The following is a 26,506-nucleotide window of genomic DNA, read 5'->3' as shown; positions in this document are numbered from 1 at the left end:
GGAGATTGCCTTTAGATAAGCATATTATGAAACAAAGCTCATGCCAGAAATACATTTAAAATAGTATTTGCAATATACTATAATACATGATCTCTATCATATTAAAGCCTTGTGACTAATTTGTGTGGATAAATGAATAAAACAGAGCAAAGCTGGTTGTCAAAAATTTGCTTAATTCCATCTATCTTACATTTGATGCATTTTGTAGTGGGGTTAGTTTCTTGAAGGAGATTGCCTATAAATAAACAAATGGATATTTCTTGTGTGAATCTACAGCCATACAAGACATAATGGGTCCCTGCCATGAACAACTGCAAATATAGCTCTGTGCATAAATTCACAAGAGTCATGCAACATGTGATCATAACATTTGAAAACTTATTAAACAATACATGACATCATGTCTTACATATACTTTCAGAATTGAAATTAGGTGCATAAATATAGACACCTACTTAAAATCAGTTTAATACAGATAGTCCTTAAATTATGACCATAATGAGCCTGCCCATTACAGTCATGAATCGTGACAGTTATTAACCAAGGTGCCCACATGATTGCCTCACTTAACAATCTCAGGCCCTGCTCTCACCATTGTGGTTGTTAAACAACCATTCTGGCTCAAATGATCCATGGGATCCTCAGTGGGGGAGTCCTAGTGCAGTTCCAGGCCTACATTGCAGCACCTTCCCAGTTCACACATGGCCTGCCCTGCTCCCACCTCCCAAGGCCTCCCACACTTCTGCGACACCTTGTGCTCTGCTTCCCAGTCTGCTGAGACCCCACAGGCCTTGGGGACTACAGAGGGAGACTGATATGGAAAAAGCTAGCCCTCCTTCCCAAACACGATTGCCCATCAGCCCCCCTATACAACACTGGGACCTCATGTGCCATTCTGGAAGTGGGCACCATTTCCGAATGGCCACACTTCATTGTAGCCATTCTCCAGATGGCATCTGCTGTCCAGATGATGCAATGTGGCTTCCATATAGGAAGGGCACATGGCAGATCGACTGCTCCCTCCAGGAGATCTTAGAAAAGGTAAGAAACTGAGTCATTATGAGGGTGGAGAGGAGCGTGTAGGACCAAGCAGAGTCAGAAGCGGACCCAAGGCCTATGGGAATCCAGCAAGGTGGGAAGCAGACCCAAAGCCTAAGAGGACCAGGAGTGTGGGTGGGGAGAGCATTCAATTCTTTTTCACATGACCGCAGGGTGGGGCACTTCAGTAGACATAACTAGGTAGGAGTTGTAAGTCCCTTTGTTCAGCTCCGTTGTAATTTCCAATAGCTGCAGAAGAAATGGTCATAAGTCAAGGACAACCTCTAACTGAAAGACTTATATTAAATTGCAATTTCATTATGATGTTCTAGAAAATACAATATGCAAAAATTCTATTGTTTCCAGAAAGGATTTTTTTACTAGATTGCTAGTGGCATACTTACTTAACAAAAGTGTATATACTCTTTATTTTGGTCAGTTCAAATCTGCACATAAATAGTAAGTATGCATTCAGATTCACAAAATGATGTCATGTTTAATTTTATATCATGTACAGATTGGATCAGTTAAGATTTCATTAACCAAGAGTGCCTAAACATTTGCCACTATATCTCAGTAGCAAGTCTACAAACTAGAATTGATAGATACATTTGTAATATCACTGAAATTTTGATCATTATCTGATATCTTAATATAAAAATTGACCAGTGAGAATCAATCCAGTTATATTTAATATGTAGAATATAAAGGCTGAATGAGTCAAATGTAGTTTTTTTTAAAGAATGCATTGGCCACATAGTTTTATTTGTATTAGCAATCAATAGCAATATTAGTTAATCTCAGAATACAACTGCATCATCAGATCATATTACATTTCAGTATAACGTAAAATAGGATGTTGGAACAGATGTAGAGAGTATTAAAAGATTAAAACACTGCCAGGCTGAATCTGATGTGTGATGCACTTACTTTTCACAAATCATCTGTTTCTGGAACACCATTGACCTCTGTAGGCTGTATAGTTATCATAATGGGAATATTCTCAGTGGTCCAACCTTTAGGAGTCCTGTTGAATGATCTTCTGGTAGAAAGTGGGTTAGCAAGGAGCATAAATCGTGGATCATTTAGCAGCAGAAAATTAAAATCTGGAACTTTGTACTTGATAAGTTTTGATGCTTTTTCAAAACCACCAAAAGGAGTGGCAACTCTATAGATGATGGGGGGGAAAGAGAAATAAGATAAATGCTTATTCTTCCATCTGTAAAGGGGATTTTCAAATTTTTTCCACTGCATTATAAAAACCTTGTCCTTCTATTTAGAATGATCTCAGCATAATTTAAAATGCATCAAATTTGTTCTAGATAAGGGGTACCAAACTGCAGTCTTAGTGCGCAAGCTTAATTTCACTTACTGTATATACATAAAAACAATCAACTTTGTGATTTATATTTCATTTTTGTGGTTTGTAAAACTCTTAACATCCCATCCACCATATAACAAAGAGGGTCATCGTATTTGAGACAAACTATAGATTTCTTGAATACTAGCTGCTATGGTAATGGTGATCATGTGTTTGGGATTAGGTACATGTCTTTAATTTTTTAACAGCCAAATTCTATAGCTAACTGATTGTTGCTTTCATATCACTCTTAAAGTAGCCATATCCATTTATTTTGTACCATTATCTATACGAATATCAGAATATTGTTGTTCCAAGGTTTTTGACCAATAAAAGAAGCCATTATTAAATTATCATTATCATCATTTAGCCTTTTATAACAAAAGCCAAGAAGGTAACTGTCGGAGATTAATAATTTTTCCTACAAAGCAGTGATTTGTTTTTGTTGGTAGATCATAAGGAGCTTGTTAGTTGGTAACAGTTAGGCATGATGGAGCTGATTACAACATTATATTTTGGTAGCTTGTCATTCCAATGCACAAATATAAAAAATATTCATACATTAGTTTACAACTTCTTACATACGTGGGAAGGAACAAGATGAAAACTATGTCTGACATCAAGCCCTCTTAACTCAAATCTGTGAGAATATCATGCTATGAGAAATCCTCACATTAAGTTATTTACATTTCAGTATATTCTGTATAAACAGGTTACCTTGTTAAGGTAACCAGGGAATGGGAGAGAAACAATGGAAATAAAATTGTTGATAAAAAGATGGTAATGTTGCCTGGTTAATCTATTAAAAATTTCTATAACAAAGTATACAGATTGTACATTAAAAGATGTGTTTGGGAAAGACGATTGGCTGAATAACAGTTATTTCTAATAGATTATTAGAATTCTTACTTTATAATAGGTTTGGTAAAGAAACTGATCTTTCATAAAAACTAGTGATACTGAAATCCTACCATAAATCATGTCAAGAAATAAAATGTTAGATTGTAGTTTGTTTTTTCATTTCAATTTGAAGGGAAACAATAATAAGGATATAATAAATAATACTAGAATATGATATACTGGTATACTAGATTCTGTAACCATTAGGTTCCTGTAATACATATATGTCTTTGTATTTGTATCACATATATCATGCCTTTATATTTGTATCTCCTGTAACAAACATATTCTGTTATTAGGCCTCTGTAATGTATCTGGTATTTGTAAAACATATGTCCTTGCTATTTGACCTGAACCCATATCAATCTTCTCCCTGTTTTTTCTTGTGCCATCTAAGAGCATGGTACGTATCTCCAAGGGATAATTTACACCTCAGCCCTAATTTATGTTTGATCTGGATAAACTCCTGCTTTCCAGGGCCAGGGGGCCAAAGTGGCCAATTGAGTAAACAAAGAAATGCTCAAGATGACTAATTGGGAAGTTTCTATTCCCCCCTGCAGGGCAACAAGGAATACACAAACCTAAATTAGGAGGCCAGAATTGGGTACTAAGCTGACGTCTCTGACGGTATAAAAGGACGCCATACCTTCCCCAAGGTGTGGCTATTTCCTCGCATGCATTGTATCTGTATGTTCTGGATATAGTTCCACCCAGTATTTTGTTTTTGACCATAAATAAAATCTGGTTTGTTTTTTTTTGCAAGCCTCGTCTTGAGTCTCTCTTTTTGGCATTCTGGTGACTCAAGTGTATTTTGGGACCTTACATTTCCTTTTAGTCAAATAGTTAATTGAACTGAAGTCAAAAGAGTAACTATAGTTATAGAAAAATGTATAATTTTGGATGTCTTAAATAAAGCATTTAAATGAAATTCACCATACACTGTATGAGATGCCATGTGTATAGGAGAGAATATTCTAAAATCTTTCTACTATGATGATGTGTTTTAGATTTATTTATATAAAGGGATATGGGAAGAAGAAATCATTTTGTTATATTTTAAGAGGAGGTGATATGTTACTAAAATTGTTTATATTTGTGATGAAGGTGGGAAGTTATTACTTTATATATTTATTTTTTTTACTATATTCCTACTTTTTTCTTTTTCTTTTTTTTCTTTTTTGTACCTTTTACTCATTCTTCTTCTTTATTGTATTAGTTTTTATTGTTGTTATAATATTTAATAAAATTACAATTTAAAAAGCAAGTAGTGAACATGTGATCACAGGGCGCTGCAACAAAAGTGTGAACCAGTTGCAAAGTGCCCATATTGTGACCACATGACCATGGGGTGTTGGTATAACCAGAACTTCAAGGACCAGTTGTAACCATTGTTCTCTGAACAAATGATTATATGTTGAAGACTAGTCTATAAGTTGTCTGGCTCCAAATAATTCAAAATCTCTAATCTCTGATAAAATGAATTTGGCAAATTTATGAAAGTCAGTAAATTGTATTTTAATATATTAAAATAACATTATTGACTATATTAATAATACATATTATTTGTATGCTAGATCAACAAAAAAAGAGTAGTACAGAGTTCAATATGGCAAAAGTAAATTCCTTGAACTAATCATCCAGATGATGTCAAGGAGTTGTAATGCTCTATATTTCTTGAAACCTAAACATATAATTTGAGGTCTGACTCACTTTGTACAATCAAATCTCAAAGACAATAAAATCTCCTTAACTGAGTTCAGGGAAGTACAGGTATTTTATGCAACATAAAATTAGCCTAGGCCTTGCCCCCGCCCCCCCCCCCCCCCCTTCTAGCTTTGTGATTTATGATAGTGGTAGAGTGATACTTTCTGTTTAGAAGATGAATGTATTCAGGTGTAGTAATCAATACATAGGTGCAAAAGGATCCATTCTAGAGAGGGAATATTACGAGTAATTCTAGAATATTTTGTTCTTCCAGACCATGCTGATCCAATTATTCTGGGAGTGGTCTGGCTGTTTTCCACAAGCAAGTGTTTTTGAAAAACTACCAGATCAGAATATCTGAATCCATCCAAACTAGAAATGTTGTCTAAAGTAAGCAGGACCCAATTCCAAATATTAATGATATTGACAACTCAGAGGCAACATGTACTTTAATTGCAGGTTTACATATGTACACCTACGTACATAGTTGATTTGAAAAGCCTATTGACCTATCTAAAAATTTGATTTGCAAATCATGCTAAATGGTTTAGCACAAGCTGTGAATAAAAAGAAACAAGCCTTAATACATCTTGAGCTGATGTTTGCCCTTCTATTTCTTCTGTGCACTTGGCTAATCTTTTAATTTTAAGTAAAGGTAACATCTATCAGGTTGGCATGCTCAGTGATAGTAACAGTATCAGAGAAATCCATGTGAAATCATGGATTTTGAAGTGTGCATAATTTCCAGAGCTGAGATTGTGGTTAATTAAAATCAGAAGTGACAATTTTTTATTTGCAAACTGCAAAATATTAATTTTAAATACAAATAAGCCAGTTTACTTATATATTACATATATAGGAAATGTTTGAAAGGAATTAATATATCTAGTTTGTTGCCATTGAATTGCAAAGAGAAAACTACTTTAATACTTTGGGCATCTATGGTATGTAGCCACTGATCGTCTTAATAGAAAATATTTAAAGTAAAAATTAGTTAAAGCCACCATATTGTAATTGTTTAAAATTAAATACTGATGAAATTGGCATGCTTCAAAGCAACATGATAGCCTCTACTATTATCTTTACTTCCAAGAATGTCTCTAGATCCCACAGAGGCGCCATAGGAGTCTTAGGATGTATAAATGGCCATGGCTGCAGTCCAGACCTTTGTTTAGAAATATCACCTCCCCAGAAAAACAAACAGGCTGAGATTAGCTGGTAGGGAGCATTCTGGGGCAATGAGAGTTTAAAAGCAGCAGCAGAAAAACATTCAGTTTAGAAAGAAAAAAAAAAGCAGTAGCCAGTCAATCTCAACTGGATTTGAAAATTAAACAGCATCAGTCCTACTTAGTCCTTGCATGGATATACCCAGAAGAAACAGTGGCAACTTCTTATGGTTGTTGACAAGAAGACTTATCTGGACATGTTAATAGCGTCGTCAGACAGTTCAATTTAAAGGACAAGCTACCTTTTAAAGAAAGTGTTTTGTTAAAATTGTAGCCATTTTATGGGAACCTATCTCAGAATTACAGCGCCAAAAATCTGTTTACCTTGTTTAAATGGGGGCTGAAGAGCTGGAGTCTTGGATAATATTTTCAGGCTGCTAGAGGATTATTATACTGTTAGTTGTTTAATAATTGTTCCAATGTGGTACTGGCAGTCAGCAGGAGATGCTTCATGTGTTACAGGATTAGGCTTGCTATATGTAGATTAGTAATTCAGAACTACATCCAGATGGACTGGATTCCTTTACTGCTTTGAAAACAATCCATTTCAGGAAGGGAATTTGGCTTCTTTAACAAGATAGGAGGCATAACCAGTCAATCCAGTTTATTGTTACGTCTAGGCATCCTGCAGTGCTTCACTTCTGATTTAGGTTTCTATTTAAGATATTACATTAACTAAGGGAAAAAATGGCTTAGCGTTGGGAAAAAACAGGGCAAAGGAAATAGTTTTGCAGTTAATTTCATCATCACCACCACCACCTAAATAAATAGGCTAGCAGTTTTGAAATGTATTAATCACAGAAGTGTGTTGTATTCTTCCAAGCTGACTCAATTTATTCTTTATGGAATCCTAAGAACATTTCCATGGCAAGGAACATATACAGGTAGTCCTCAACTTATGACCACAAATGAGCCCAGGATTTATGTTGCTAAGTGAGAAATTTGTTAAGTGAGTTTTATCCCATTTTATGACTTTTGTTGCCACATTTGTTAAATGAATACTGCAGTTGTTAAGTGAATCTGGCTTCCCCATTGACTTTGCTTGTCAGAAAGTCATAAAAGATGACCCCAGGACATTGACATGACTCCAGGACATTGCAACCGTCATAAATATAAACCAGCTGTCAAGCATCCCAATGTAAAACACATAACCAGAGTGGTGTTACAACGGTCTTAATGTGAAAAATGGTTATAAGTCACTTTTTTCAGTGCCGCTGTAACTTTGAACAGTCACTAAATGAACTGTTATAAATCGAGGACTATCTGTAGTTATAATTTGGAGTGGGGGAGTGCTGTAATCAAACTGAAGATGCAAAGTCGGTGAGGAGACATTGTATCCATATTGGGGTTGTTTTTCTTTTCCTTTTTTTCCTTTACCCAAATTAATTAAGCTTATTTTACAGTTTCCTACCTCATACAGGGGTGTCAAACTGGCGACCCACAGGCTGGATGTGTCACATGCAGGCCATGCCCACCTCAGCTCCGCAGAGGGGAAAAGAGTTACATGACGGCGACATGACACAGCGAGTTTGACACCCATGCAGCTGCTAGTTCACAATTGCAGTCCAAAATGGTCAAAGAGAGCTCAGAAGACTCAACGAATATATTCCTTTGCTTTCTAGGGACATTTAGCGCTAGTTTTCCAGAGAGGAGAATGTTGTTAAAATGATTTTTTTTTCCATCGAGAAAGAGGTTTACTTTTCAAGTAGTTAAGATTTCCATTTACAAGTTACATTGTGAATGCTATTTACATGGCTCCCCCCCCCTTTCTGTTCAATTTTGTCATTTCTCAGAGACTGCCTGGATAAATCACAAACCTGGCATTTAATTCAGTTAGATTTCCTGAATAAATAGTCTTAATTTAATAATATATTCAATGAAAATCTATTGTTTGCAGAACTATAGAAAGTAATAATATTTTAAAATATTGTATCCCTTTTGGAAATGAAGTTACACAATATGTCTCAGAATCATTTCCTTCTGCTCATGACATCAGGAGAATCCCAATAAAGGCTCCTTCACCTCCTCCTCTTCCTCCTAGTGAACATCAGATTAGAGACGTACAAATTTTCTCTCATTAAAGATTTAATTAACGATTAGAAGAGTTTGGTAGATCAGGTATTTCTATAAGAAATAAAGCTTCTATGTTCTTTTCAAGTGACCAGCAAGGATTGACAGTAAGGTTGGGAGTTGTTGTGATATATAACATAATATATTGTGCATAATATGGTGTCTATTAGCTGCAGGCAAGCTATTACACCCTTCTCTAGAAATTTCTAGTTTTGTTCCCCCCTCCCTGCTCCCTCCAATTTTCTCCCAAATCCTGAATTGGGGGGGGGGTCTCTACTTTTTTCTTAGCACAAGAGTCTAGTTCCCAAAAATCAAAGAATTCAGTCGAAGGAAGAAATGGATGTAGGGTGGAAACACAATTTTAAAGACAGTTTGGAAAAGAAAGTGAATTGGGAGAGTAGGACACGTACGAATTCCAGGGCTTTTTACCAGTCAGGACTGGTATCCTGTGTGAATCATTTGGAACAGGTTAGGGATCGTTTGGACTCACCCATTACTGAACTGCTTCACTATTAGAAGTAATGGAGATTGTGTGGGGTTTGGTATGTGGGTCTCCCACTATGGTTTTAATATCCATAGTACTGTCAGAATAGGTGCTGGTTTCATGGCCATCATCAGATTATGATATAGGAACATGTTTGCAGACTTGAATTACTTAGTTTAGTTCAGTTTGATGTGCTTGTTAATTTATTATTAGTTTACTTTAGTTTGATCCCACTTATAAGGCTTAAATCTAAGATGGACAGGAGGACAGATACTGTTTTTTATCAACTACTGTTGCATATACATTTTTTTTAAATACTGAATTTTATGTTAGATGAATTTTATTCTAATTAATGTGCTGTAAGACTTATTGTGACAGCAAATGACTCATACATAAAAAAAATCTAAAGCAATGAAATAATAACAAGCAGCACTTTTCTTTCATGCCCTTTAAATCCTTTTAGCTGCCTTCTGAATCCATTCCAGCTCCTTTTGAATTGTCACAGCTAGATGTGAAAATATTCCAATGTGGTTGTGCCTGATAACTAAACGGATGTTGCAGCTGTATTCAGTCTTTTTATCTGAGCTTGTTCTGTTACAGTTGCAAACAAAGAGTTAGGTAACACAAACGCTTTGTTGGTTTAGATAATTTCCAAATCTGAATGGGGAGCATGGAATATAGTCAACCTTTATATTTCTTTGATAGCAATGAGCATGCAACTGCAGTATTAAACTCAGAGTTATATTTCCTTGATGTTCTTGCAATGACATCATATAGATGTAAGGGTCCAACTCACTCAGAGACTGATCTCACAGTGTAGACCAGGTGTCCTCAAACTTTTTATGATTTGCTTAAGCTTAGCATGATGTGTTAACCCTAGACGTGTTATCACATTTTTAGTAACCACAACTTTGGTTAGTTTTCTTAAGAGATATTTGCAATGCTTTATTTTGCAGAGCAGAAATCCAGTCTTGACCAGCTGCTAAAAGTGTGTAGTGTCTGTTTCCTGTTTTCTGTAGCAGTGGACTACTACCTTTTGATAATTTTGTCTGTGTGTATTTTGTGGGTATGATGTATTAGTCACTCAGCATTAGCTACAAGCTATTAAAAACAGACACAGTGTCTCAATAAATGAGATTACTATATTGAGTATGAATAAACATGACCCATAACCTGGATATTTTACAAAAACACTCCCAAAATATTTTGAGTCAATGTCAACATGTTTAGAACTTTTGCTAAAAGCCACAGTTTAGAATTTCACTGATGGGTTGTGGGGTTTTTTTTGGTCAATCTCCTTAACATATGTGCTGCATTTATATGACACTTTCATTCTATTTTGTATGCATTTATCCATTTTGATTATTTAAAAATCTTAACCATCTAATTAAAAAAATTACAAAAGAATCAGTTTATTACTAAAGCACAAAGTTCCTTCTACTGCTGAATAAGACTGATTGCAATATTCTGAGTCTTCAGTTTATATGAAAATGTGTGGCAATTAAGTAAGATTATATCTCAATCCCTAAACTTCAAAATGGTTTAATATGGAATCTATACATCTATAAAAGTAGTGGGAGAGAAGAAATAGTAACCTATATATTTTAGAAAAAAGCCTGGTCAACCATTTGGTGGTTGAACAATATTTAACGTGTGGATGGTGAAGATTGCATTGGGAATCATGATTGTGATGTAAAGTCAGAAGGGGATCATGTCATACATATGGGTAAGATTTTGTGTTTTTTCCTGGGTTGTTTGTTTTTGTTTGCGAGAATTATGTTTATTTTTTTTGGGGTGGGGGAAAGTAGAAGAGATTATCTGTAGCTGAGTTGAACTGTAGAGGTCTTAGTGCTCTCTGAGCTTGGTTGTTTGTTTGCAGACATTTTTTTTTTTAATTTGATTTATATGCCGCCCTTCTCCGGAGACTCAGGGCGGCTTACAATGCATTAAGCAATTTCAACTGGATAACATGATTACAGAGTTCCAAGAACTTCACATTCAATTTTTCCTCCCGGAGCTCAAGATGGTAAACAGTGCATGCCCACCTTTGTACAGTATTTAGGGGTGTAAGAGAGTGACTGGCTCAAAGGTAACCCGGAAGTTTCCATGGCTGAGGGTGACCTAGAACCTCAGTCTCACTCCTTCTTGGTCCAACAAATTAACCATTCCATTAAAGTGATGATGCAGAGGGTGATTGTTTTTTTAAGAAGAGCAAAGTGTATGTTTAGCTTGTGTTAGGGCCAACTGTGGAATATGGAAATATATTTATATAAATATATGGAGAGGCTTCATTTAGGATATTACAGAATGAGAAAATATGCAAAAAGAGTACAACCAAAGTAGTTATAAGCAGCAATTCATTAGCACATAAATTACATAAAGGATTTGGGCAACAGGTGAATTGGATAAGGGATGATATGATAGAAGTATATAAAATTACCCAAGTACAGAAAATGTGGGTAGGATTAGAATTTGGATTATTCATTGAAATGAAATGTATGGAGGTTAACATGTAGTTGGTGAAGGCTGCTGTGGGAATCATGGTAGTAGGGAATCATGTCATTCACATGGGCAAGACTGAGATTTTGTGTTTCTTCCAGGGATTGTTTGTAAAGGAAATATTTTTGTGTAAATATTTATTTACACAATAAATAGTTAGGAAATACTTTTTTACACAATGAATAGTTTAACTATAGAATTAACTGTCATCAGATGTGATGAAGATCACCAATTTAGTCAGATGTAAAAGACTGGACAAATTCCTTAAAGATGAGGTCATTTATTAGTAGTTGTAGCAGCAGTAATGTCCCTCATGAAACTCAGGCAACATCATATATAATAACTCCTGGGGAAAAATAATGGAAAAGTCTACTTCTCCTTTAATTGGTGTTCCCTAGCAGTTGGTATTTGAAATATGAATACAAGGTATTAAAGGTAGTCCTCACTTACCAACCTCAATTGGGACTGAAGCTCTATTGCTAAATGATGTCATAAAGTGAAACATCACATGACAGTACCAGTTTATAACATCAGTTCCAGCTGCAGTCACGAAGCAAATCACCTGCAGTTGTTAAGTGTCATGTTACATGATGGCGATTTGTGACTACTTTCTGGCTTCCCCACTAACTTCATTTGTCACCAGCCTGTTGTGAATGTTGAAGATGGTGATCATGTAATTGAAGAATGCTGGAACCATCATAAATGCACAACAATTGTTAAATGCCCGAATTGTGATTGTATGACTGCAAGGACACTGTGATAGCATGACTGGTTGCAAATCTTTTTTTCAGCACTATTAAAACTTTAAACAGTCACTAAATGAGCAGACAGTAAGTGAGGACTATCTTTATACCTAAAGAATGGTGTACTGTATATGTCAATTTCAAGTTTCCTGAATTTCTCCTACTGAAATTTATGTATACTGATGCCTTGTTCTCCAAATATGCATATATATTGATTATGATTGTAACTATGATTGTGACCTATGACCTATTACTTGCTCTTTATATGTACGCTGTGAGCTTATCCATCAGAGACAAATTCCTTATGTGTCCAATCACACTTGGTCAATAAAGAAATTTGTCCTGTCCTGTCTTGTTCTATCCGATCCAATCCAATCCAATCCAATCCGATATATTTAGGTGACGTTTTATATTCATAGGTTTTGCAATGATTTCTTGAATAATTATGAATACTGGAAAAACATTTTTGTACAGATTTAGCCCAGTGTATTTTTTTAAAAGTACAGTTAGCTATATGCAAGCTTTGAAATAAAGTTTTGAATTAAAACTGTTTCAGTTAATGTGTTGAGTTGAAAAGACAAAGTTAGATCAGTTTGCCTTCAGTATGAACTACAATTAATTAAATAAATATATATGCTGTCCAATTCCCAATGACTCTGGCTGGCTAAATTAAATTACATTGTTCCCTCTATTGCCTTCCTAGACATGCTTGTCAAATTCCTATAAAGAGTTGCTTGGTCATGGTATGGCATGGGAAAACCTCTGGTGGTCCAGTACTTATGTAAACTAGAATCTACTGTTAAGGGCTCCAGGCTTCTGATGAATCCATCTAAAGGAACCCAAATAATTGCAATCCTTTTATAAGCTTCCTTATATTCGCATCTTAAAATCCACATTCATTTTCTTCATGCTACTGTTTTCTGCATTAATGAAATTTGATGATTGTTCAAAATTACCTGTTAAAGCTCTTAAAGTTGGGTAGTTCTGGTATTGCTTCTGGCTTAAACAATTTAGGATACAAAGCTTCCAGCAGCTCAGGGTCATTACTGATGGCCTCAATCCAAGGTGATTGATAGTATTTTGGTACAGATGTAGTGTTGAACTTCTCAGGAGGAATTGTCTTCAAAGGTCCAGAGTAACCTTTAGGAGAAGAAGGATACCAAAACATTTGAATTTGATAACAGCAGTTTCCCAATACATTTAGACAATTCACTGTTACTACATCTCCAGTGACTCCGACACAACATTATAATTATATTTTAATAATATTTTAAAAATAGGTAGCTTTAGGTCATATTATGTGTCCTGTACCTTTGAAGTATTCCTGTTGAATATCAGTGGCTTTGCTCTGGAAATAACAATTTGGTTTTACATTTTCATGTATTATGTACTGGGTATTATGAAGAAAAATCATATTTGGAAAGGATGGGTAGAAAAAGACAAAAATTAAGGTGTTAGATTCAAAACTTGTAAATATGAACTCTCTACCTCCTGCAAGATTTAGCTGTGCCCTCCCTATAATAATATAAAACAATTTAAACATCTTCAATAATGCAGGTACAGATGACTATATATAATTTGAACAGTCAAGGTATTGTGGAGCAGCTGTCAGTCAAATGAGCAACCGACCCTGAAGGACCCAGATCAGGAGAAACAAGCTTGGCTAATTTCCAGCAGAAGTCAGACATGCACTAATTAGCTACCTTTGCAACATCACTCCCCTTCACAACATAGTTTTTAAGTAGGTTAAGAAATAAAAGGCTTTAAAAATAATAAAGTGACAAGCAAATTTAGAAGATAATCCACTTGAACCAGTTAAGATCAAGATGACGTTATTAGCTTATTATTTTAAGAAAATATGTGTGAAGAGTTAAACTGTGGGAAGGGAAACAAACTTGTAATAAAAACTAGGGCTGTACAGATGTATGGGGGCATTTTGCTTCAGTGAAGCAATACTATGGTCAACCATGCGCCTCAGTGTTAGAACAGGATGGCCAAATGGAGTGAAGCATCTGACTGGATTGATTCATCTTCTGGGAGTGGTGTAGCTCATTTTTTTTTGAGTCAAGAGTCACTGTCCTGAACTGGATTCCTGCAATGATTCAAGGCAACATATTTTATGTAGCCTCTCATTATTTAAAGCAAGTGCCTCCTGACTATTTAATGGAAATGTTATCATTTAAGAACAACAATAAATTGCAATTGGCATGACAATATAGTCGGTCCCATGATTGTGTGCATGTACATACACTATCAATATTTATTCAGCAGTAAGTCATGCTGTATTCAATAGTGTACAATTTCAGGAAATTGTGATGACAGTTCCTGCTTAATTAAATAAATCTCCTTTGAGTCAAATCCATTATATGGCACTCATAAAAGAAAAAAAGACTCTGATCATTTTAATAATTTATTTCTTACAAATTAGAGAGCTCATGTTTTCCAAATGGTAAGAGAAAGGTTCTTTTTGTCTTGATGTCTACGAATAAATAAAACAACTTTTCTTACAGGAAGAGGTTTTTAAGTACGCCAGCAGAAAGTGTTTTTGCTGCCAGAAAATTAAATTATCCTCAGTAACTCTCATGTAAAGGTTCCTTTAAATCTTTTTATTTGATTCAAAACCTACATATTCTAGCTAAACATGATAACATTGGTGCTGTATCCATCTAGAAAATGTTAGGTCCTATCAGTAACAGCAACAAGAACAGCAAAATTATAGCTTTATATAGCTTCCTTATTCATGAAGAGCGCTCTGTGACTTCTCTTAACCCTAAAAAAAAATCTTATTTTTAAATTATGACAATTAATGTCTGACATTTATCAAGACAAGTTGCATGAAGTGTCATCATACTAAATTCTAATCCAAACACGCTTAAAATAAACATCCAAGTAAATTAAAATCTTCCAGACAATCCACAGTAAATATACAAGGGAACAGTCAGAACTCTTTCCTCAAATCACTGTTGTTTTAGAACTATTGTATTTTTAAAATATGTATAATATTTTTATTTGAAGTATTATTGTGTCCTCCTCTTCCACCCACACAGAATAACCCTTTCTACTGTGAAGACTTCATAATAGATGAATGTATTCAGTACGTGTAAATTAACAAATTAATTAACTAATGAGCATCCATTTATAACTGCAATGACTTACAACTGAAATTCCAGGCTCCATTGTGGCTGTAAATTGAAGACTATTTATACTCTTCTATTATATTAGAGAAAATAGAATAATAGAGTTGGAGGGGACCTTGGAGGTCTTCTTGTCCAACCACTGTCAAGCAGGAGATCCTATACACCATTTCAGACAAATGGCTATCCAGTTTCTTCTTAAAACCTTCAGTGATGGAGCGCCTACTACTCCAGAATACAAGCATATTGACGTTCTGCATGTCCATTTATTGCTTTTAGATGCTGGCTTAGAAACTAGAAGACTGAGTTCTGGTCCACCTTAGGCATGAAAGCCAGCTGGGTGACATTGGCCAATCATGCCCTCTCGGCCCAACCAACCTCACAGGACTGTTGTGGTGAAAATAGGAGGAAAAAGGTATATTATGTATGTTTAATCCTTAAATGTTGGATATGAAAATTCCATTCCTCTCACAGTAACTATTATGATCCACTGGCATCATTTTGATGTGAATATAGACATTTCATCATCTTTCTGGAGTGGTATTTAAGATTAGTTCTCCTAGAGATTTATTAATTCTTTGTTATTTTTTTAAAAGATTGTTTAATATAAAAGCTGTGCAATAGCTTACCTGGGGCAATAGTTTCAGGATTGGGTGGACCCCTTGGATCAGGTGTATTAGGAGGTGTCATTGGTGCATTTAGATGACTAGGTTCCATGCCATGAGCATCCAACTGGACACACTGTATGATCTCATTGCGCTATAATTGAATAGGAATAAGAATCACATCTATTAACTGCAAATACCGCTTAAGAGAGATGCCAGAATGTGTCTTAGCTATTCAGTCTTTTTAATAGCTTTCTAGCCATTTTTGCCTCTCTGTTTTTTTGTATCTATGACTATGAAATAAGCTACACAACCTCTGGATGAATTGGTTAATTACTACTCATGTTTAATGGATGCTGGGGTGTGGGGTAGGGATGAAATCCAGCAGGTTCTGACAGGTTCTAGAGAACCGGTAGCGTAAATTTTGAGAAGTTCGGAGAACCAGCAGCAGAAATTTTGAGTAGTTCAGAGAACTGGCAAATACCGCTTCTGGCTGGCCCCAGAGTGGGATGGGAATGGAGATTTTGCAATATCCTTCTTCCAGGAGTGGGCAGGGAATGGGGATTTTGCAGTATCCTTACCCTGGAGTGGGGAGGGAATGGGGATTTTGCAGTATCCTTCCCCTGCCACGCCTACCAAACCACACCATGCCCACCAAGCCACGCCCACAGAACCGGTAATAAAAAAATTTGGACTTCACCACTGGTGTGGGCGGAGGTGCACAGGTTTTAAATTGGCTTTCAAACCTACAATGAAAATATCAAACATGTTGAGAATGATAGGCTTCTAGTGCTCTAAACAAATAAGTTTATCAAGTATTTTCTGAATGAAATGTCTCTCATAAATCAATAGCTCTGTTTTAAGACCTTCTTCATAGAGAAACTACAAAATCACTAATAGATGAAATGGGAGAACCACACAGTGGTTTCAGTGAGGTATTGGATAGACCATTCAAGCTAATCTGAAGTCTTTAGCTCTTTTATGCATAAGGGAGTTTAAATTTTCCAACAATTGAAGTCCAGACTAAATATAATGCAAAGGATACACAGATTCTTAAAATATCATTCTGCTAAAAGCAATCATAAGTGGTCTGATTTAATTTAGAGCCAGGTTATTGGGAATAGATCTGTTTTGTGTATACCATGGACCTGATTGAAATTGCTCTCTTGAAGTTAACATATATTAACACTAAAGGCAAAGACATACATGCACTGCCCCTTTCACATTGTTATCTCCTGATCCAAAATTGGTACTACAGAGGTTTAATGCACCCTGTTATTAACACAGCTGCCTGCAATTTCTGCAGGTTCGATTCTTACCAGGCTCAAGGTCGACTCAGCCTTCCATCCTTTCTAAGGTAGGTAAATTGAGGACCCAGTTTGTGGGGGCAATAAGCTGACTTTGTATAAATATACAAAAGGATGAAGGCTATTGCTGAGCACATTGTAAGCCGCCCTGAGTCTCTGGAGAAGGGCGGCATATAAATCAAATTAAAAAAAAAAAAAAAATTAGTCCCTTGAGTTTGCTTTTGTCTAAGAAAAAGATACTGGGAAATTTAATTTGACATCTCACATATCCCATTTATGAGAAGTCATATAGAGATCTAAGCAAGGAAATGTCAACACTTATGGAAACTGAAAAGTTGTTACCATACCCTTTAGAGAATTATAGTTCCAATGCAGCTGGAGATTTACATTTGGTTTTAAAGAACAGGACATTTCTATTGATTTTATTTTATTCAACATCATATCCATAAAGTATTTCCCAACATTGTCTCAATTGGCAATCATAATAATAACCTTATTATTATAATGGCTACTGCATGAAGATTAAAGGCAGGCTGGGATTATCCACTCTTTTTACTGGCTCATTAGTTCCAATAGTGCATCCCAAACCTTAATTGTTGTTTTGTTAACATAGAATTAGAGCTCTCTAAAACACCAGATGCTAATTTTAGCTATGACATTGAAATGAAAAGATTGTTACATACAAGACTGTGTTAAAGTACAATTTTCCATGGATAAGGGGAAATACTGAAACATGAAGAAATAGAAGATTTCAAAACAAGTCTTCTATGGAAAGGCTGACACCGATTCAGCTATTTCATTTTTTAAGAGTTACTAGACTAAGAGAAAGTATTAAGATACTGGCATCAGAGTCTTAAAAAGTAAAGGAAATGCTTCTTCAATGGCACCATTGCAGGTGTTGAAGTTTAATAGTTCATTGGGAAAGCATACACACACACACACACACACACACACACACACACACACACACACACAACAGTGGCAATCACACCACCTCTACTGCATTAAGATTAGCATTGCTGCAATCATGTCTCATTAGTTTGGAACAAGCATCATTAAACTCTCTGGAACTTACTTCTAAAAACTTACTTCTTTAAAACACACAGGGAGATAATTGGGATCAACTGTTCCCTGATTCTCTGGTTCCTTCATACCAAGTATAGATGATTTTAGATTGTAAGGTTACAGTTCCCCACCCCACCCCAAATCATCATCTGAGGGCTAAAAAACTTTTCCAAAAGTTCAGAATTTTGGAAATACATGTTCTAGCCAATCCCTTGATTATGTATGATCTTTAGAAGTTTCTTTCTTCTTCTTAATTTGTATCACAGTATACCTCAAATATACCCCCTTTCTTTTGAATTTGGTTTTAGAATGTCTTGCTTTTGATAGTCTGAAAATATTAACAACACTGCAAAGTGAAGTAGAGTATAGAATATGTATATGATATGTTTTACAGATGTCAGAAACTTTTTTTGCTGTTTGAATTTTATTAACAGAGAGTCCAGTATGCTTCTTCTTCTTATAATTATTATTTATATGTCACCTGACTCCCAGCATCTCCCAGATTATTCTTTGAAATGGCACAAAGCACATTGAATGCTATTCCATTGAATGCAATGTCAGTAAAACAATTGAGATGTTTAAGAAATGGAATTTTGGATTCTATTCTGATTCCTTTGTTTATCTCAGAATAATAATAGCCACATATATTATAATAATAGGAATAGTACATTCCTACTTCAGGTCAGCTATTCCTCTCATAATGATATTGCCTTGATCAAATGAATTTGAAGTATATGAGTGCTTCTTAATTTATTCAATGAAGGCATTTTTTTTTTAATGGACTTTTTGCACCTGACACTTTACTGCTTGAAATTCCATAATTATTAATATTGAAAGAATCAGTTATGGTTCCTAGGCCATCAGTACATTTTTATTAGAAGTAATTTCATTAAAATGGTATTAATTATTTATCTGGATTTGCAATAATAAAGTTCAATATCATATATTTTAAATAAGTGAAAATTTACTTAAAATGATATTTAATTTTATTTTGATCTTAAATAAAAAGTTAATGAAACATGTTGTTCGTTCGTTTGTTTGTACTTTCTAATAATTTTTTTTTAAAAAAGTTAATGCAACATAAAAATATTTTACACACAGTAGTCCTTGATTTATAGATAAAAGATTAAATATGAGAAGAGATCATTTATTGTATTTTAAAATAAGGCAATAATTTACTAAAATTATTTATACTTGTGATGAAGGGGAAATCATTTCTTTATATATTCTTAATTTTTTCTTTCTATTTTCCTATATTTTTTTTTTCTGAGCTTTTCTATTTTTCTTTTTATTCTTTTAGTTTGTATTAGTTTTTATCTTTGTAATTGTAATTTTTAATACAATTACTATTAAAAAAAAGTAAATACTGGATTCAAGGATTATCCCAGCAAAATATAGAATTCAATTCCAGAATATGCTTGTAAAGAAGCTCAGAGGTGTAAGACTATCTATATTTTATTATGAAATCAAAGTGCATCTGTTTCTCATTTGTGGTCTCAGTCCTCACATTTTTGCTTCAGTGTTTGCTTCTGCTTAGTGAGATTGAATTTCGAAGTATGCAAAGAATAATATTTTATAACAGGAAAGGTAATGTTTCTTTTCTTCAGACAGAAAGATCAGCCATGCTGATCTTCCCTAAAATAATGAATGTATACAGAAATATGTGCTAGCATTTTTGTGATTCATCTGTAGAGTTCTAAGGATTCACTCTAGGATCAAAGGGTTATAGATGTTTACTTAGCAAGTAAATATACTCAAGTTTGGTGATGGTGAATAGTCTTTTTTGCTGTTGACCATTATTTTAAATTAAATGTTCTAAAACTATAGGAAATCCTTTCAAAGTAAGTGATGCCTATAAACCAATCTACTTTCTCACACTTGGCGCTAAGTCTAATTACTAAATCTGGAAACTCACCAGTTACTTAATAGTATTTCAACAAATTAAGTACATAATCAATCAGCTTTACTGAGTTTAGGAACTCATGAATTTTGCTAGGACTCTTATGCTGCCTTACAACTGAAAACTAAATAAAATACTCACATTTCTTGGTTTGCTAGATAAAAAATGAAGATTTTCATATGTGTACTTGTCAGATCTCTTTTGCCGCATTTTGAACAGCCTTGCTCCTGGATTACTGAGTAGTGATAGTTCTTCCAGCATGATATCCCTGGGGATGCTAACCTTTTTTCCAAGATCCATTTGAGAGGATTCTACAAAATAAAACATATTTCTATGAGAATTCTCCTAAATCATTGGTATGATTAATATGGTAATAAGTCAATTTCAATGGTAATTATTTTTTCCCACTAATAAAGCTGTCTGATCAGTTTCAGATAAATCCCAATTCAAAAGACTACCTTTAGATAGATGAATAAAATAAGATATTGTCTTTGCAACAATATACCATGTTAAAGGTACAGAAGGCAATTATGGCAAGGCCAGAACCTGTAATTTGAGAGAGAAAATAGTAACAAGGCTGCTTCTTACATTCATGAAATCTGTTCTTTTCAATTATATCAAATTATTGCTAATATACACCAAAATCATAATTACATATATCCATACCAGTAGGATTCGAGGTATAGGAGATGCGAGAATTTCATGGAGGAAAGGTCTATCACTGGCTATAGAAATGTATATGCTATGGAATTTTACATTCAGAAGTATATAACCAGTTCTTGAGGCCAAACTGTCTAAGAGGATAGTTGTGTATTTCTAGAGACATCTAGAATCATCAGCAGAATAATGGACTGTTTGAATATCCACAGACTGCTGCAAGGGTATTTGTGGATATTGAAATGAATGAATTTTTAAAAGCATTCTCTTTATCATGTCTAATATTCTAAAGATAAAATATGCCATTTCTAATACGGGTTGACCTATTGTCTAATGTAATGTATTTTATTGCACAATGCAAACTCTTTAGGGATGTTTAGGATTTATAATATGAAAACATTATGAGCCTCAGTTTCCACAATATGCATTCAGACTTAACCAGATTTTGCATACAGACTTAAAGTGATATTAATATATCCCTTCATTCTTGTTTCCCTCCTGAATCAAAATGTGGGAAATGGCAACATCTTGATTTTACTCTGGTAAACTGTTTTCCTGGGTCAAAATTGGCCCAAAATTTATTAAATGGCCATTATTGTTCTTACATGAGACTTAAAAACAATTCTGCATCCAGAGAGCACTAGCAGAAAATATGTGAATTTGTCTGCCTTGTGGTTGTACTACTTCTGTTGTAGTATGTCTGTTCTGTAATGAAAGGATTGGAAGGGTGAATTTGGCTAGTGGGACTATTTATTAAAGTTCCGCATTAGAATGTGGATGTTATAAAGTATATTTTTTCTCATCAACTTAAAAACCTGCTAGTGAGGTGAAATGAACAGGACAAAGAGTTGTTTATAAAATTGAATTATAATATATCTGATGCAGTGGAAACTCTTATAATATATCCACCCACCAATCTAAACCTTACAAGTATAAATGGAATTATTACATTTAAATACTATCATGTAGAATAGTATGGAATTTGGGAAGATGGAAAATCACATTACCAGCATCATTTTATCTTATCGTATTGAATTAAAAAATATGATTCCAGATCTTCTATATCACATCAAGCATGGACCCCAGATTTGTTTAAAAACTACCACTGATATTAAAAAAAAAAAAACCCTTGGGAGCTGAGGCACGAGCTGGTTGCCCTAGATAAAATTTTATCTTTGCAGATAACAAATTATTTCATTTTTTTAGAGAAATATAATATTGATAACTTATGTTTAGTTTATAAATTATAATATTTTAAGTTATAAGATTCAATTTGACTTGTAGTGCAGATGTTTTTGTTTTGAGTCTAAAGATTAAATTCCAACAGGTAACTTGGACTTTGAGGAATTGAGGCCTTTGAACTATGGTGCTGGAGAAGACTCCTGTGAGTCCCTTGGACTGCAAAGTGAACAAACAAGTCAGTCCTAGAGGAAATCAACACTGACTGCTCTTTAGAAGGACGGATCCTGAAGATGAAACTCAAATATTTTGGCCACCTATTGAGAAGGAAGGACTCACTGGAGAAGAACCTAATGCTGGGAAAGATTGAGGGCAAAAGAAGAAGGGGCCGACAGAGAATGAGGTGGCTGGATGGAGTCACTGAAGCAGTAGGTGTGAGTTTAAATGGATTCCAGAGGATGGCAGAGGACAGGAAGGCCTGGAGGAATGCAGTCCATAGGGTCGCGATGGGTCGGACACGACTTCGGAACTAACAACAACAAACTTGGACAATCTTGAAGAAAGATAAGGAATTTTTGAAATTTGAATGGACAAGTATATTCATTTCTATTTAAGCATGCTCACATATGTTTTAGGACAAGTTCCAAAATCAAACCTCAGTTCTGTTTTTTAACATCAGAAGGAAGGGTAATATTTGAACTATTTATTTTGAGGTACATAAATCGTATAAAATAGCATTTCATTCAGTTGACAGTTGTGTCATTCTTTGCTTTGGGAGAAAAGGAGGCCAGTCTTGATCAGCCAAAGACTTTCAGAATCCCATCCTAGTGATGGCAAAAAGAAGATTCTGTTGCAAAATATTTCTTAAAATAAATTATCTGGGAAGTATGCCTTGTGGGTTGGATATGAATACAAACTTCCTTGAGTGGGAGAGGTGGAGACTGAGAGATAACATTGCATATAATTTGCTTTTTAATTTAAAATTGCATAAGTTTACACCCTTAAAGATAGTTTTAAGTACAAAGATGGAAACATTTTTTTCTAGGAATTCTATAATACAGTGTCCAGACATTAGCCTCTCCTCAAAAAATATTCCAAAAGTCAATTCTAGGCAGAATATGCATCAGCTGTTGAGTTACTTCATTCCTCCACAACAGTTGTTCGTCTGAAAATAGCTTTCAAATGAAAAGAAGCCATTACAAAAGGATTCGTTACCATAGGCAGCGCAATAGCTGCATGAGATTATTTATGGCAACATATTCAGAGGGAAAGCTATAGGAGAAATATTGTTGTAAGATTAAAAAGAAAGATTAGATGTGACACTAGCATAGTAGCAGGTATTTAACTATGTACCATTTAGCTGGATCTCCTTCATGATGGCTGATGCTTGCTGTTTTCTCTCTTTGATCATGTCAGAATGTGAGAGCATTGTTGTGATCAGCAAAAAAATTCTTACTAGAAAAAGAGAAGATAGTTAAATGTTATACCAACAAGTGCTTTTAGTTTGTATTTTGAACCACTGCTCCAAAAGTTTACAACGGCTATATTTTTAATCTCTGTTCTTGGCAAATACTCTACCACACTGCATATACACCTCAGAGCATCAACAGTTTCTTTGTTTTGTTAAACTAATTATGTGATAGGGTGAGGATTGGCCTTATTTTTTCTGTAGATGTTCATCTTTGCTGAAATATAGGAAATTTGTTTTTTTTGTTACCAACAAAGTTAGTGTATTTGTTGCCTCAATGCTATAGATATATTCTCAATTAATTTCAGTGATTTCCCCCCCCCCTGTTTTCAACTTTTAAAAAAATAAAGTCTTTTGCCATTTCTATTATGGGGCCCCTAAAAATCAGTGAAGGCATCAATCTCTGAATTAGCCTCTATTAATAAGCAACAATCTAGATAGAGATTGGTAATGCTGCAATACCTCTCTACAGTAAATTGCCTGTTTGTTTCTGCAAGCTGAAGCATTGCACTCATAGGACAATCAATGTCATTTATTTCAGGAAACAATATGCTCACTTACCTTATTGTTCAAGAAAATACTGATCTTGATGCTTTGAACAGGGTTTATGGAATTTGCTATGAATGGGGATGACTTATCCAGTCCTGGGAGGTTTCTATGCTTCTTCTAGGGTTTGCATGATGCCTAGTACCAAGACAAACTGGGGACTGACCCTCTTCAAAAAGATTGGCATCTAGCTGACATAAAGTAGCTATTTATAGATGCAAACATCCAGCCACTCATATCTTCCTGGCGAAAGAAGAGAACAGAAATGATTCTGCTCCATGCATCACAAAAGAGTATGCATGACTTCCACAGGTTATTGAAATATTTGATAGAACAATTATGCATGTGCAGCTTATCCTGTCATCACCTTTGAGAATACTATTCTCTATGTTGTAAGTAGGTGGAAAGACATGTAAAAATAAGGTCAACTAAATGTATAGCAAGAGCTAAATGAAATGGAGTAATTCTTAGTTGATAGATATAGAATGTTCCTGTAGTAATAGCTAAAGTTAATGCTTGGACAAAAACCTTGCTAGATATTATTCAGTGTTGCTTGTACCGAAAAAGTATTCTCACACCTAAAAGTAAGACCCCACATGTAATAGAGAAAACTGTAATGTTAGTAGCATTTGACAGAGCATCCTTTCCTTTCTTTAAGGCTAGCTGTGCCACAACTCCAACATTAATAAGGTGGCTTACCTTTGTAGCTTTGTTATTCAACAGGGCAACCAGACATGTTCATGTTCACTTCAGGTGGAAAAAGGGAGATTGTTACTCCCAGAAATGTAATAGTGTCCTGATACTATGCAGTACTGGTTCTCAAAATTAACATATCAGCTTCAGGTCTGTAAAAACTGAATTGGATCACCACCAGGCGAGGAGGGTAGCATATAAGTTGAATAAATAAATAAATAGATCCAGAACATCCAGATATGCTCATATCGGATAGAATATTATTACAATAATGTTACAATAGCTATATAATCATTGCCTAGAGAGAGGAAAGTATATAATTTAGTATATAAATAGTACACAAATTGCTACACATCTAAAACAGCTTTACCAAACTTCCATTCAATCATCTGTTGCATAATTGTTTTCTTTACCTTTCATAAAATTTGCCCAAGACCTTTAGGATTAGCCTAACCACCATTCATTGTCTTCTCTACTACGGCACCATTATACAAATTCCTGATATTCTGTCCTGTAAACATAATTCCAAGTTTCTACATTATTTTATGAAGCCACATATAATTTAGAGATTGATTCTTGCCTTATGCTGTATAACTTTATTTGGGCTAGTTATATGTATTTCTACCAAGATCTTAATAGTTCTAGAACAAACTGGATAAACTTCACATTTTATGTAAGAATATAAAAATTTGAAAAGCTATAGAAACCTAAAATAAATGTTTTCCTTCTCCGCCTGTGTGCTATGCCAGTCCCATTTTAAAAAGTAAGCTAATTATAGTTGACTGAACTCTCCAATATGCCACTTACATTTTTTCCCCTGAGTATGCTATAATCCTTTAACAATCAGAGGTGTTCAGTGGTGCAGAGAACATGATGTTATTGCTAAAGATAACAATGTGTTGGCTCAAGCACATACAGAAACAGCACAGATCAGATGTTGTAATGGTATGTGGGGATGACCTTGGGAGAGTGAGGGGGAAAAGATGCTGAATGATCAGGTAAGCCTGCAGCTGCATAATGGGCAGAGAAAGAGACTCAGAAAGGAACATCCTTAACTTCTTATGTGGTGAAAGAGAAAGCTGTGAGACTTGCATGATTCTGTTAATGTAGTCTTACAATAAAATAAAATTAGCTGATCTAGTCATGTTTCCTATCTGTTGTACCTAGGAAGGCTGGTGGATATAGCCCATTGATTTAGGGTTTATAGGTAATGAAATATTAGGATCATCATGATATTCAGTGGTAGGATTCAAATTTTTTTACTACCAGTTCTGTGGGCGTGGCTTGGTGGGCATGGCAGGGGAAGGTTACTGCAAAATCCCCAGTCTCTCCCGATCAGCTGGGACTTGGGAGGCAGAGAATAGATGGGGGCAGGGCCAATCAGAGGTGGTATTTACCGGTTCTCCGAACTACTCAAAATTTCCGCTACCGGTTCTCCAGAACTGGTCAGAACCTGCTGAATACCACCTCTGATGATATTGCTATATAATTGCTTTTCCTGCACTCTGGAATATCATTCCCTCTATCCCCCAAGGTCCATTTACCCTGATCCATTTGTCCTCTAGGAAATTTTTTAAAAATGTCTTTTCAAAGAGGTAAGTTCTTTTGACTGATGAGAGGTGGTTGGAAATGTCTTGTTTGCATATTTTCTCAATGTGTTGGTATTTCTGTATTTGACTATGTGTTGTTATGATGTTTTGAATTTTTTATGCCACATTGAGTCTGGTGATCTTATAAGTGTAACGGACTTATCCATTTTTACATTTTTAATGTAATTTAAAATATTTTTATGTATTTAAAATGTTTATATTTATTTATTAAATAAATATTTATATTTATTTATTTTGGTTAATTCAAACCAAGATAACTCTTGACCCAACCGAAGAATACAATGCATATTCTGTACTTACAGACAATAATGGAACAAT

General features: G+C 34.8%; 1 protein-coding gene across 3 annotated transcripts; it reads right to left on the bottom strand.

The window, feature by feature from the left end:
* Positions 1-132: 132 nt before the first annotated feature.
* MYOZ2 (myozenin 2) lies at positions 133-24,053 on the bottom strand. 3 transcript variants are annotated; one of them, XM_070949215.1, is made up of 7 exons: positions 23,901-24,053; positions 23,225-23,326; positions 20,177-20,346; positions 15,788-15,917; positions 12,981-13,164; positions 1,969-2,206; positions 133-1,287 (listed from the first exon to the last, which is right to left on the bottom strand). In XM_070949215.1, exons 2-6 carry the CDS (start codon positions 23,298-23,300, stop codon positions 1,972-1,974), a joined length of 795 nt encoding a protein of 264 aa, XP_070805316.1. In that variant the 5' UTR covers positions 23,301-23,326; positions 23,901-24,053; the 3' UTR covers positions 133-1,287; positions 1,969-1,971. The 3 variants fall into 3 exon arrangements, with proteins under 3 accessions (XP_070805316.1, XP_070805317.1, XP_070805315.1); XM_070949216.1 differs by having other exon boundaries at positions 133-235; XM_070949214.1 differs by having other exon boundaries at positions 133-2,206.
* Positions 24,054-26,506: the final 2,453 nt, after the last annotated feature.

The sequence above is a fragment of the Pituophis catenifer genome, unplaced genomic scaffold (genome assembly GCF_029215685.1).
Source record: "Pituophis catenifer annectens isolate HBS135680 unplaced genomic scaffold, rPitCat1.0.hap2 SCAF_8, whole genome shotgun sequence".
In the NCBI taxonomy this organism is placed as follows: domain Eukaryota; kingdom Metazoa; phylum Chordata; class Lepidosauria; order Squamata; family Colubridae; genus Pituophis; species Pituophis catenifer.
This window is presented reverse-complemented; position numbering and strand designations above follow the sequence as displayed.